The 14,676-nt window shown below is 40.4% G+C and overlaps 1 protein-coding gene across 2 annotated transcripts in view; it reads right to left on the minus strand.

The window, feature by feature from the left end:
- carmil2 (capping protein regulator and myosin 1 linker 2) overlaps window positions 1–14,676 on the minus strand; it is a 151,205-nt gene that overhangs the window by 38,205 nt on the left and 98,324 nt on the right. For both annotated transcript variants that reach the window (XM_073069923.1, XM_073069924.1), the window contains 8 exons: window positions 13,789–13,857; window positions 12,460–12,553; window positions 12,242–12,340; window positions 11,499–11,627; window positions 7,496–7,609; window positions 4,000–4,175; window positions 2,857–2,944; window positions 2,155–2,286 (listed from right to left, as the gene is read on the minus strand). In XM_073069923.1, the coding sequence (XP_072926024.1) occupies window positions 2,155–2,286; window positions 2,857–2,944; window positions 4,000–4,175; window positions 7,496–7,609; window positions 11,499–11,627; window positions 12,242–12,340; window positions 12,460–12,553; window positions 13,789–13,857 (901 nt within the window). The remainder of the gene's footprint in view (window positions 1–2,154; window positions 2,287–2,856; window positions 2,945–3,999; window positions 4,176–7,495; window positions 7,610–11,498; window positions 11,628–12,241; window positions 12,341–12,459; window positions 12,554–13,788; window positions 13,858–14,676) is intronic.

Raw genomic sequence — 14,676 nt, forward strand, 5'->3', positions numbered from 1 at the left:
CTGGAGTTTGTGGTCCTTTAATTCTACCAGGTCACTTAAGCAAGCAAGAGATAAGGGTACAGGATGGAATTTCGGAGACAAAGACGCTGTTCTTGGATTATGGTGTTTAATTCTGGTCAACTCATTATAGGAAGGATGTGGAAGCTTTAGAGAGGGTGCAGAGGCAATTTACCAGGAAGCCATCCAGATTAGAGAGCCTGGCTGATGAGGATACGTTGAACTAACTAAGGCTTTTTGGAGAGGAGGATGTAAGGTGACTTGATGGAGGTGTACAGGATGATAAGAGCATAGGTAGATTGGATAGCCAGAGTGTAATTGGCTAATACAAGGAGGTGTAACCTTGAGGTAATTGGATAGGGGGAATGTCAGAGTAAGGTTTTTTTTTACACTAAGTGGTGCTTACATAGAATGCACTGGGGGTGGTGGTAGAGGCAGATACATTAGGGATGTTGAAGAAACTCTTACATGGATGACAGAAAAATGAAGAGCTCTGAAGGAGTGATAGGTAGGTTGATTTTAAAGACGATTATAAAGTCAGTAGAACATATTGGGCAGAAGGACCATTACTATGTTGTGATGTTCGATGTTCTTAAATATTCATCGCCCCAACATTTGAAATCCAAGAAAAACTTCAGTGTGCATACAAAGAGAGAATAGGGTTACCCTAGGGTTTAACTGATGGTGTCTGATTGATTACAGGACATGTAGTATACACAATGACAATCCTGCGATGCTTGTCCAAGGCAGGGAAAGGTTTGAATATGTTCATCATTCAGACTGACACGCACGAGGCTGACAATGAGAAACCTACAGAAGGAAAGACTGAAACTCCACTGAGTTGAAAGCAGGGATGAAAGCTTGATCTGGGCCATGGCTATATTACTGGAAGAGCAGTCCTGAGAGCTGGAATAACAATCTGGAAGAACGTGTGCAGATTCCAACATAGATGGAAGAGGAATTTGAATTCAGACAATTAATATATCTAATGATGCATTGGCAACCATCAGGCTTCTGTATTGTCATAAAAATATTGGATTCACTTTTCTTTTCGGGGAAGGATACTTGTTCTTACCCATATTTATCAATTATGGTATTGTCTGCACTGTTGTAACTATAACTATGTGGTTTTGTGTAGGTCTTGTAGCTTTAGTTTTTGGTTTGTTGGGTGGTAGAGTTGGTGTCCTGACTTGGTGTGTCTGGGTATTCTAGTTTTGTCTGGTGGGTTTGGAGCTCCTTTCCGGGGAACGCACTAAGATGGTGGCACGATATTAATACGCAGCAGCCTCTCCAGACTCTGGATTTGGGGATTGCCAAACATTATGTGGATTTTCTGGTGTAGTCTGTTTTGTCGTGTGCTTTTGTGATATCATTCTGGAAGAACGTTGTTTCATTTTCCAACTGCATTGCAGTTGTGGTTCCTAAATGACAATAAACTGAAATACAATTCAATTCAATTCAATATTGACATATCTGTGACTGCAAATCATAGCCTTATAATAAATTCACAAATCCACACAAAAATGATCTAACAAGTCACTCAGTTAAATGACAATTAGAGATGGTCAATAAATGCTAGTCTGGCTTGTGGCCTTCGTACTCTATATATATGAAAAGAAAGCAATATTGCTCATGAACCAAACTCTATGCAAACTATTACAATGAAGAATATTTGTCTAGTAAGTCAACCTCAATAAGGATCCCATAATCTTTGATGAGTCTTGGAAGAAAAGCACAATGCAAGCATCCCAGGTTATGAATACCCAATTTATGGACACTTATACATTAAAAAATCCCATAATATTACTAATAACAAAGATCTGATGTATACACAAACATTTGTACCAACAAATGGCAGAACTAGTTCCCCCGTCTCTCCCTCCATTTTTAGTAATTGTATTTTTTTTCTAAACAGCCTGATGTGCTTTTCATGCCATTTGTTACAAAACAATGGAGGAATGGTTACAATACCGAGTTATTTTTGTGTATTTTCTGAATAATGACAAAATTGACTTAAGACGTCTGTAAACGTAGAGCCCATCCATTACCCAGCGTGGCTGGTATTCAAGTGAAACTGTTTCCCAATCTGACTGTCACAGATCATCGCCATGTGACAAGACTCTCAAATCCACCCTAAAATGCTCTAACAAGTACTACCTCAATTGGAGCCAAGACGTCAGGGATATTCAATGAAACATTAGTTCTGTTGCTGATGCCTTCTTCCTCCAAAGTTTCTACACTTGAAACATTTGCGTCTGTTTCACATAGTGGCTTTGTTGCATAACATGCCTAAATGGAGAAGATTTAGAAAGGGTAAATGGATTGTCCAAAATTAAAGATACTTCTAATTACAAATTCAGACTTAAAGAGGTATTACATAACAGGATGAATGATTTATTAATAAGCACACGATTGTTTCTAGATCCAACAATTAATTATGATTTCCATTGTTCATTGGATTCCACTGCTGAAGCCAGTACCACGTATACTGGAGTTGTTTAATGCTTTCTAGTAAAAGCTATGCAAAATTTTTAGGTGTGAGTTTATCTGGCGTTTTATTGTTTATATCTGCCACCCATTATACATTGGAAAATCAAATTACAATGGCTATAAATAGATTCCTGATGTAATTTTCCCTGTTTGCTACCATATAAATCTATTAAAAAAAGCTAAAGTGAGTCAAAACCCTTCGTAAAACAGATTATCATACACAGAATAATACCTGGCCGCCAGTGAAGTAACATGATTAACAGAAAAGGGAACATCCAAGTATGGAGCATTTTGGGGCAAGTAGAAAGAGTTCCGGAACCTTATGTAATTAGTATAAATTAATAAATTACTTGATTAGCAAACACTCACAAGCTTCTGTTGAGCAATTGCGAGGTCCTTCAGAACATGGTCCACAATTTGACTGACCAAGGCAGTAGTGACGTGGAGCTTCACTTCGCTGTGACAACGTGGAACAAAGACCATTTATTGGTTATCATCTTAATACTCGCAGAAAATTCTGAAAATATGCAGTTTGACATTTCTACTCCCGATTCTCCTTTTTGGGCTAATTGTAATTAAACAGGAAGGCATCCTGGAAAATTGCTGGTGAAATTTAACAGAAAAGGCAAGATCTATAGAGAGAGAGTTCAAGCTGATGGCCTTTCATCAGAATTTGAATCACACTTGATCAAATATTTATTCTCATTCTCTCTCTCTCTCTCTCTCTCTCTCTCTCTCTCTCTCTCTCTCTCTCTCGTTCTTTCTTTCTTTCTTTCTTTCTTTCTCCTCCTCCCCCCCTCCTTCCCTCCTGCCTGACCTACTGAGCATTTCAGGGATTTTTTGTTTTTACTTCAAATTTTACAGCATTTACTGTTGATTGCTTTTCAATAGAATGAAGTAGTTCGCCCTGTGTTAATAACATCCATTGCATTCAGAAGGCAAAGACTCTCAACGTTAGTTTAACATGTGACCCAAAGGGGAAGGGAGGGGTAAGAATTATTATTATAAATGAAGGAACTTCCTTCACGTCAACTCTGTCACTTCAATTTGTTAATCTGTTAATATGATCCATTACCAAAACATAAAGCTCAACCAACAGTTTTGCTTTAATTTCTGATGTAATGCTCATGTATAACTTATCTCTTGGAATTGATTATAGCCTGATTCTCATTAAACAAGGACAAATAGAACTAAGCTCAGAGACATTTAGTTATTAAAAGAAAAAAGAAAATTAAGGGGAACTCACTAATAACTACCAAAGAGGAAAGTCACATGGCCAATTCCAGATCCTCTTACTCATAATGCTTTCTCATCTTCTGATGTTGATAAAGAGATGACGCTTATCTCCAAAACTTAAAAAGAAAATGAGCAATGACATGCTAAATTCATGGTTTTTTTTAAAAAAATGGGCATTGGGGGTAGTTCTATGAAAGTCCCTTCAATTTTTCTTCCTTAGCAAAATCTAGTTAATAAAGCCTTATGTTGTATTCCTGGGTAAAGGAATATGCAGACCTGAGCTTGTTCATGATCCCTAATCCTGTTTGATCAATAATCATGCTCCTTGCAAAATTCTTGGGGTTGAATATTTTGTCAGATACGGTGTTGATGAGCTGTTCCTTCATGTTGACCTTCTGTAGAAGAGTGGGGCAGAGGATACCGGTGGATTTCAGCAGCGACTGAATGATTGTCTAAGGAAAATGGAGAAAAATATTTTGAATAGTTTTCATTTTGATATAATGATTTTAATAAATGATGGCTTTTATGTTTGCATTCACTGAACTTTCCAGATCAGGATACTTCACAAAATTAAAAAGTTGCCCACATTGAGGCAAACTGCTGAGTAGTACAGTTTACAGAGCAGGATCAAAGGAATCAAGGTCAGTTTAAGGCAGATGAATCAGTTAGCAGAAATACACATTGAGTTTAATAATATCAGTTCTTGTCTCTATAAATACCAGTCATAATCTACAATATCTGACAACATTCTTACCAAAACATTGTGAGAATGCTGTCACAGCTGCAAACCTATCCATTATCTTTTCTCAGAACAAGAGATAATGGAATAATATTAGATCCAGTATAACATTGCAAGCCTTGTCACAATCTCTTCCTACAATTGTTACTGAGGGGAGATTCTCTGCTTTCCAGCCCCAATCAGACCCCCACTGCCCGTGGCCAATCTTAAAACCAGCTTTGGTTGGCTTTTCAATAGAATTAAGTAGTCCGCCCTGTAGTCCATTGCATTCAGAAGGCAAAGACTCTCAAAGTTAGTCTAACATGTGACCCAAATCAATGGGGGTGAAGGGGAAGGGAGGGGTAAGAATTATTATTATTAATGAAGGAATTCCTTCACATCAAACAGTTCATAAAGTCTCCTGCAATTAGGCAGGCAGGCTGAAATTGTCATCATCAACAATAGGTGCCAAGGCAATTCTTTGCTTTCAATACAGAGAAAATCAGTGAAACACAGAAAGCTCCAGCGTAAAATGGTGCTTCTGAATACGGGCAACAGCTTACCGACGGTTCATAAAGGAAGAAATAGAACTAAATACTTCATTAGCAACACTTCTGTGGAAAATTATAGTAAATGATCACTGCGAACAATGAATAGATGAGTGAAGGTGAGGCTGACTCGAGGGCCGCGGCAAGCAGGCGCGATGCAAAGTTGGCGCGAGGTCGAGGCATGTCCGAGGAGAGAGGTCGAGACCCGTTTTGGAGCTCATCCATCTAAACTGAGAGCGAGGGTTGATCAATGCAAGCGCCGGGTTGACTTGGAAAGATTGGGTACGAGCCAACATGTGGCAGTGTAGTCCAGGCCCAGAGCATTCCAGTACAACAGGCCCTAGGTCTTAGAGTGAGGAACGATGGGGTGTTTGGACAACGTAAACGCCGGGAGAGATGGATTGAAAAGGCTGGGTGTTGGGACCGGTGGCGAGGGTCTGCTTGCCGCTCTGTGATATTTGCTCGGTTTTTTGCTGCACTGAGGCTGGGGCTATGGGCCTGCTCCGGCTGCTCCAGGCATCGTGTCTATGGACTCACTTTTGTTCTGAATGCTATTGCTTGCTTTTATTGTTTGCATGATTTATTTCTTTTCTCCCTCTTTCTCTGCACACTGGGTATTTTCAGTCTTTTTGTAAAATGGGTTCTTTCAGGTTTCTTGTTTTGTGGCTGCCTGTCAGGAGATGAATCTCAAGGTTGTATAATTTATGCATATTTTGATAATAAACGTACTTTGAACTTTGAAGCCAAATGCAAGATGGGAGAGAAATATTAAAGGAGAAACTACCGAGGATGTGGTACCTTTACTAAGAGGGAGAACTGATTATAACGGTCTGAGACAAGAGAAGATCTGCAGATGCTGGAAATCCCAGCAACAAACACAAAAAGCTGGAGGAACTCAGCAGGCCAGGCAGCATCCATGGAAAAAAGTACAGTCGACGTTTCAAGCTGAGACCCTTCATGGTGAAACGTCAACTGTTTACTCTTTTCCACAGATGCTGCCTGGGCTTCTGAGTTCTTCCAGTATTTTGTGTGTGTTACAATGGTCAGAGAGTTCTGATTCTGCCCAGAAGTGGCAGGCTAATATGCTCAGAGTTATATACAGTCACATGGTCAAAAAGGTCATACAGCTCACACGGTACATGCTGGCAATCAGCTACCTATTTACACACACACTACATTAATCCCGTTATATTCTCTCTCATTCCCATCCTCCCTCTTGCACTCTACGAGCAATTTATAATGGTCAATTAATCTACCAACACTGTAGGGATAGAGAAAGAAACCAGAACACCTGAGGACTCCACATGGTCACAGACGGAATGTGCAAAGACAGGATTGAACCCCTGGTTGCTGCAACTGTGCAGCTATACCAGCAGCACCATTGTGTCATCCCAGATGTAACATCTTACTGGAGTCATGAAACCTCATTCAAGAAAGGTGTTGGCATTCTACATTCAACTAATTTGCAAATACAAGCCTCTTCTGTACAATTCTGATTCTTGTTTTCAAATTCTTCCACAGCCTTACTCCTATGTTTGTAGTCCCTTCAGTCACACAAGATTTCTTTGGTTCTCAAGTCTCTTTGCTGGTGGAGGAAGGGGGTTCGTTGCTTTGCTGCTGCTTGTGTGTGGGAGGGGGCAGCTGAGGGGGCTTTGGAGTTCTAACATTCAACTGTCATTCATTGTTTGGGGCACTCCCCTGTTTTTGTGGATGTTTGCGAATATAACGAATTTCAGGATATATATTGTATACATTTCTCTGACATTAAACGTACCTTTGAAACATCAGTACTAGTGAGTCTGGTGCAGGACTTGTTGCTTTAGTTGTTGAGCACAGTTAAGATAGGGGTTGGTAGATTTTTGGATATTAGGGGATATGATGTTCGTGTTGGAAAGCAGAGCTGAGATAAAGGCTCAGCAATGAACTTTATTGAATTGTTAAGCAGCTGAGAGAAGCCAAATGGCCACCTTCTGTTCCATTTTCTAACTTCTACACTTGAGATAACTACACAGATTAGAAACAAATGATCCAGTTTTAAGGCAACTCCCCGTATTTTCAGAAATACTGTTGGGTTTTTAGATCCTTTGCTATAGGGAAACAAGCACATACATTATACTCCTGGCTTCGAGAATCTCTAGCTGGTTCATTGTTTACTGGCATTGGTGTGCTGATACTTTGAAACATGAGCTCCATCTGTTGTCCAAGTTTTCTTTCTGACTTGGGAGCCCTGTCAACCAGCATATGGAAGCCCTAGAAGAAATCTGCAGTAGCAGAGCTGAAATATCTGAAAGATTGAAAGGAAAACCTAGGATTACAGGAATGAAACAGTAAAATGAGAGGAGGGATGGGCCGGGCACCTATTGGTATGTTTCTCATATTCTCTAACATCATAGAATTGGAAGAATAAGGAGGTACATATCTTGATATCAGCCATTCTCAGCATTCTGTACGTCAAGGTTTCTGTTTGGATCTGCATGTGTGCAGAGGATGTATAAATATTTCTTACCTCGATTTCCTCAGTTACAGCTTTTGAGACTTCCTCAGCAGCTGATTCCAGCTTTCCCTGTACTGTCTTTATGAATGGTGGTGTGTTACCCATTTGATACAAGGCTGGTAAAAGCTGGAACACAAGTATGAAATGGAAAGAGAGAAACAAAGAGAAATTCAAGGTGATAAATAAAAATGCTTGCAACAGTAATCATTAAGAACAAATTTAAAGCTTAACTTTTAAGGTCTCACTTAACTACTCAATCTCTCATTTCATCAATTTGGCTCAGAGAGTTAGGGATGTTGAGGTATGGAGTGATAGGGGTGTTGAGGTATGGAGAGATAGGGATGTTGAGGTATGGAGTGATAGGGATGTTGAGGTATGGAGTGATAGGGATGTTGAGGTATGGAGAGATAGGGGTGTTGAGGTATGGAGAGATAGGGATGTTGAGGTATGGAGAGAGGGATGTTGAGGTATGGAGTGATAGGGGTGTTGAGGTATGGAGAGATAGGGGTGTTGAGGTATGGAGAGATAGGGATGTTGAGGTATGGAGATAGGGGTGTTGAGGTATGGAGAGATAGGGATGTTGAGGTATGGAGAGAGGGATGTTGAGGTATGGAGTGATAGGGATGTTGAGGTATGGAGAGTTAGGGATGTTGAGGTATGGAGAGATAGGGGTGTTGAGGTATGGAGAGATAGGGATGTTGAGGTATGGAGAGAGGGATGTTGAGGTATGGAGTGATAGGGATGTTGAGGTATGGAGAGATAGGGATGTTGAGGTATGGAGAGATAGGGATGTTGAGGTATGGAGAGAGGGATGTTGAGGTATGGAGTGATAGGGATGTTGAGGTATGGAGAGAGGGATGTTGAGGTATGGAGTGATAGGGATGTTGAGGTATGGAGAGATAGGGGTGTTGAGGTATGGAGAGATAGGGATGTTGAGGTATGGAGAGAGGGATGTTGAGGTATGGAGTGATAGGGATGTTGAGGTATGGAGAGATAGGGGTGTTGAGGTATGGAGAGATAGGGATGTTGAGGTATGGAGAGAGGGATGTTGAGGTATGGAGTGATAGGGATGTTGAGGTATGGAGAGTTAGGGATGTTGAGGTATGGAGAGATAGGGGTGTTGAGGTATGGAGTGATAGGGATGTTGAGGTATGGAGAGATAGGGGTGTTGAGGTATGGAGTGATAGGGATGTTGAGGTATGGAGAGAGGGATGTTGAGGTATGGAGTGATAGGGATGTTGAGGTATGGAGAGATAGGGGTGTTGAGGTATGGAGAGATAGGGATGTTGAGGTATGGAGAGAGGGGTGTTGAGGTATGGAGTGATAGGGATGTTGAGGTATGGAGAGATAGGGGTGTTGAGGTATGGAGAGATAGGGATGTTGAGGTATGGAGATAGGGGTGTTGAGGTATGGAGAGATAGGGATGTTGAGGTATGGAGAGAGGGATGTTGAGGTATGGAGTGATAGGGATGTTGAGGTATGGAGAGTTAGGGATGTTGAGGTATGGAGAGATAGGGGTGTTGAGGTATGGAGAGATAGGGATGTTGAGGTATGGAGAGAGGGATGTTGAGGTATGGAGTGATAGGGATGTTGAGGTATGGAGAGATAGGGATGTTGAGGTATGGAGAGATAGGGATGTTGAGGTATGGAGAGAGGGATGTTGAGGTATGGAGTGATAGGGATGTTGAGGTATGGAGAGAGGGATGTTGAGGTATGGAGTGATAGGGATGTTGAGGTATGGAGAGATAGGGGTGTTGAGGTATGGAGAGATAGGGATGTTGAGGTATGGAGAGATAGGGGTGTTGAGGTATGGAGAGATAGGGATGTTGAGGTATGGAGAGAGGGATGTTGAGGTATGGAGTGATAGGGATGTTGAGGTATGGAGAGTTAGGGATGTTGAGGTATGGAGAGATAGGGGTGTTGAGGTATGGAGTGATAGGGATGTTGAGGTATGGAGAGATAGGGGTGTTGAGGTATGGAGTGATAGGGATGTTGAGGTATGGAGAGAGGGATGTTGAGGTATGGATTGATAGGGATGTTGAGGTATGGAGAGATAGGGGTGTTGAGGTATGGAGAGATAGGGATGTTGAGGTATGGAGAGAGGGATGTTGAGGTATGGAGTGATAGGGATGTTGAGGTATGGAGAGATAGGGGTGTTGAGGTATGGAGAGATAGGGATGTTGAGGTATGGAGAGAGGGATGTTGAGGTATGGAGTGATAGGGATGTTGAGGTATGGAGAGTTAGGGATGTTGAGGTATGGAGAGATAGGGGTGTTGAGGTATGGAGTGATAGGGATGTTGAGGTATGGAGAGATAGGGGTGTTGAGGTATGGAGTGATAGGGATGTTGAGGTATGGAGAGATGGGGTGTTGAGGTATGGAGAGATAGGGATGTTGAGGTATGGAGAGAGGGATGTTGAGGTATGGAGTGATAGGGATGTTGAGGTATGGAGAGATAGGGGTGTTGAGGTATGGAGAGATAGGGATGTTGAGGTATGGAGAGAGGGATGTTGAGGTATGGAGTGATAGGGATGTTGAGGTATGGAGAGTTAGGGATGTTGAGGTATGGAGAGATAGGGGTGTTGAGGTATGGAGAGATAGGGATGTTGAGGTATGGAGAGAGGGATGTTGAGGTATGGAGTGATAGGGATGTTGAGGTATGGAGAGTTAGGGATGTTGAGGTATGGAGAGATAGGGATGTTGAGGTATGGAGAGAGGGATGTTGAGGTATGGAGTGATAGGGATGTTGAGGTATGGAGTGACAGGGATGTTGAGGTATGGAGTGATAATGTTCACAGGAGTAGCAAGTTCCAGCAACAGGATTGAACTTTAAGACCACAATTAAAGGCAAGGACCTGGTTTCTTTTCAATTTGTTCATTAGTTAGGACATGCAGATGGAAAAGGATGAAAACACATCACTTATATTCCAGTCACCTGGTCCATTGTGTTTTGAATGCCAGAAGACTACCTTCCTACTGTCCCAACAGGTTGACTAAATAGTCATCTTTGAAATGAACTCGTTTCACAAACCAGGATCAGCAAATACTTTAACTGTTATCACAATGAAGGCACAACAGCACCTCTACTTTTTTAGAAATGTGCATAGATACGGCATGTCACGAAAAAACTTTGACAAACTTCTATAGTTGCACAGTGGGGAGATTCCTAGCCAGTTGTGTCATGGCCTAGTGTGAGAAAAGAACAATGCACAGGAATGGAAAAGGCTACATAGAGTGGTGGATAGATCCCAGTCCATCACAGACAAAGATCTCCCCACAACTGAGTACCACATGGTGCGCTGTCACAAGAAACAGCGTTGGTCATCAAAGACTCCCCTCTGTGCTGGCCATGACCTCTTCCTGCTGCTACCATTGGACAGGAGGTACAGAAGCCTTGTCCTACACCACCAGGTTTAGGAACAGTTATTACCCTGCTACCATCACGCTCCTGAACCGGCGTGAACTTCAACCACTACTCTGAACAGATTCTATGACCTGCAGACTCACTTTCAAGGATTCTTTACAACTCATGTCTTACTGTTATTGTTTTAAACTTGCAAAGTTTGTCTTCTTTTGCACTTTGGTTGTTTGTCAATCCTTGTCTATTTATGTATAGGTTTTTGTAAATTTTTATTGTATTTCTTTTTCCTGTAAACGCCTCCAAGAAAATTAATCTCAACAGTAACATTGAGATTAATTTTGATCATCTTTGATAATAAATTTGCTTTGAACTTTGAATCTAGTTTTGATCAATAAGATGCTTATTATGATTAGCAAAAAATCATAATACAATGAAAAATGTTTCAAGCATTTTTTAAAATTCAAGATGTGTTCTTCTCCAAATATTGGTAATCATGATAATTCAAACACACTACCCAGTATACTTTGCAAAGATTATTACTTAAACCATGTCAATGTATACTCCAATGGGTCTTCATTTCAGCACAATGGTGCAGTAAAATATACTTGCAGGTATCTAATAATTTGAAAAGACATCAGTCTTTCCAGGGACTCACTGTGGTTAATGTCTTGGCATCCTTAATGATTTCTTCAGCAAATATTATATCTTCTTGCTTTTCTTTTTCAGAACCATTATTAATAATGTGCAAATATTCTTGCACCTTTTCACACATACCGTCCACCATCTGTAAAAACAAGAAAGCAGGTTATTTTGGATTTGATGCATTGCTTGACAATAGATATTACCTTCTATGTCCTTACTTGCTGCTATTGGTCAGTACTTATTACTGTAACTTTTTATGCCAACATTTCCCATTCAACTTTACATTCTTCACAATGTAGTTGCAGGTTCTATGTAGCTGTTCTCTAACCCCTAATGAAATCTAAATGTAAAAGAATCTTCATATTCAGGAACTCAATTATTAAATTATTAGCATTAATATAAATTTAAGAAAAATAAATGCACGAATTCAGTTTCAGTCCTGACGAAGGGTCTTGGCCCGAAATGTCGTCAGCACTTCTCCCTATAGATGCTGCCTGGCCTGCTGTGTTCCACCAGCATTTTGTGTGTGTTCAGTTTTAACTTCACTTTACCATAAGTTTTGCAATTTTACCTTTGATCCCATAGATATAGTTTGACAATGCAATGTTAAAATTATCCCTAGTATTAAGATTTTTCTATTAGTTTTGCAAAGGAAAACAACTCAGTAGCTTTCTCCAAACCTGCTTACTGCTAACCATTGTCAAAAGTAACGATAAATGCAGGTTTTTCCCCATTAGGATTGAAAGATCTTCTTACTTGTTGTGTGGAACTTGTTACAATTCTTTCCTGTAGTCGAAAAGCCTGCTCTGGAGAAACTTTCTTCATCTGATTGTTTCGAAGGAGGTAAGATTGCACCTGGAAATGAAGAATTGGCTATTAAAGCCTTGTACACTTCCAAGCCAGTGTGCACGCTCATTGCTTTAACAATTCCTTTCTGCAGTGCTGTGTGGAACATATTCAGCAATGATCCTTACCTTCTGCAGAGCCTCCTCGGTTCTCTCTGCGTTGTTACGACAAGCCTGGGATACATCACTCATCGGCAAAGGCATTGACCTCAGAGTATAATTCCTAAAAACAACCACAATTATTACACATATGACTGATTGATCTGCATTAAAAATCACAAAATAATAACTAAAATAGTGAAAGAATGAACAAGGACAAAGTTATTTCAGAAACTGGAACTATAATTTTTGGTCTTGTTTCTTTTATCAACATTTTTCATTGTCATCATCAAATGCCTGTTACACCGCTGGTACTTAGGGTAGCAATATCAACACTTACTGGATGCAAGAGCTCAGAATTTTCTTACGCTAGTTTTTAATGAATCCTTTTTTAAAAATTTTACTTGGTTTAGTATTTATGACTAAATCCAATGCTTTTCTATACCCCAGACTCTCATTGATTGCTTTCAAAACAGAGGTTGATAGATTTCTAGAAAGTAGAGGAATCAAAGATCGTGGGAATTGGGCAGAATAATGGTACGAAAGATGCAGCCGCTTTCATACTTAAATTTCCTTACCACAGACAAGATCTTGTTGAAAGGTGGATGAGTCTTGAGAGAGCCAATGGCCTATTCTACTCTTATTCCTCACATTTTTATGTTGAATGCTACAATGGGATGGTTAATGCTGCCCAAATTACCTAAGGTGAGTGCAGAAGGAAAATCTCACAGCCTTGGGCCAGGCATCCAGACTCAGTCACGACTAACCCTGGCATGCTGCGGAGTTTTGCCTTGTCAAAATTTTAATAGATTTTATGAGTTTTACATGCCTCAGATATCTACAAGTATTTAACCATTATTAAAATGCACAATTTTAAAAAGTGGTTTAGAAATGAAATAGCAGTCAGAAGACATTAAAAAAAAATACTTAACTTCCCTTTAATTCCCAAATTGGAGACCTGGAACCCCCAGTAAAAGCAGTGTCTCGGAATCGGCAGTAAGTCAATTGTCAAGTCTGCTGGTGCAGGACATGCGGGGCAATTGCCCAGTGCACTGTTGGAGAATTCCAGCCAGACTGAATGAGTAAAACAGCAGAGGGGGTGTGTCCAGCATTATCTGTCACTCAGTAAGTTCTGGTATGCATGCAAGGTTGAGCACAAGTCCTGAAGTTCTTTGCACAACAGCATGTGACTCAGTTCGAAGGGCCGAGGGTGGTAAATTCCTTCAAAAGTGCGGGTTCTGGTATATTGGATTGGGCTTAATGTGAATCTTTAACACACAAAAATAAAACTGCAGACTTTTATTACAGAGTTACATTTCACAGGAAGTCAATATTAGCTGTATATTATATCACAATTACCTCTCTAGAGCCCTTGCAACATCCAGGAATCCCACTGCTGTTGTATTATTCCTGTCCCAGATCACAGTTCTGTCATTACAAAATCATAATTGTCATTAACTGTTCTACATCCGCAAGCAACTTTTACATCACAAATGTGATGGAAAATTGTCAACTGTGTCACAGATAGACATTATTTACACTATACCACATGATAATTGCTTATAAAATATCTTTTTGTATCATCACTCATTTTACAACGACATACACATTATTGCATCAAAGTTTAACAAAACAGTCATAGTTTCATATGGCACAAACACATCTCCTTGGTTCCACTATACCCATGACACCATTTGAACATATCAACACTAATCGCATTTACTCACATTAGGTCCATAGCCTTCTACCCTTTAGTGCCTCAAGTACTCTCTTTAAATGTTGTGAGAACATCTGCCCCCACCATTTTTACAGGCTGCACAATCCAAACTGTCATTGCCATCTGTGTTAAAATTTCCCCCTCAGACCCCTCTCACCTTAAACCTATGCTTCCTAGTCTTAGACACCCTCACTGCCTGCAAGTAAATCAAGATAACATTTTTAGAATTTACATTCCCCCTTAGAACCTTCTTGAAATCTAACATATTCATGGACAGGAAGTGCCCCAGAAGGTCATTTAACCAAACTAAGTGTGTTCATGTCCACCGCACTGGAACCACACCTTATGTGTTCTGTAAACTACTGAGTGGGGACGCCAAGAATTTTCATTGTAAGCAACGACAGCTATAGCCCAATTTTACTTTCATCTGTGAAACTAACATAGACAAAAAAGTACTCTTTATACCAATAGAAGGCACCTCAAGTGGTGAAATTTGGATCAAGTTAGTTTTGGCTCAGTTGACTGCACTC

Source organism: Hemitrygon akajei, chromosome 17 (assembly GCF_048418815.1).
Source record: "Hemitrygon akajei chromosome 17, sHemAka1.3, whole genome shotgun sequence".
Classification (NCBI taxonomy): Eukaryota; Metazoa; Chordata; class Chondrichthyes; order Myliobatiformes; family Dasyatidae; genus Hemitrygon; species Hemitrygon akajei.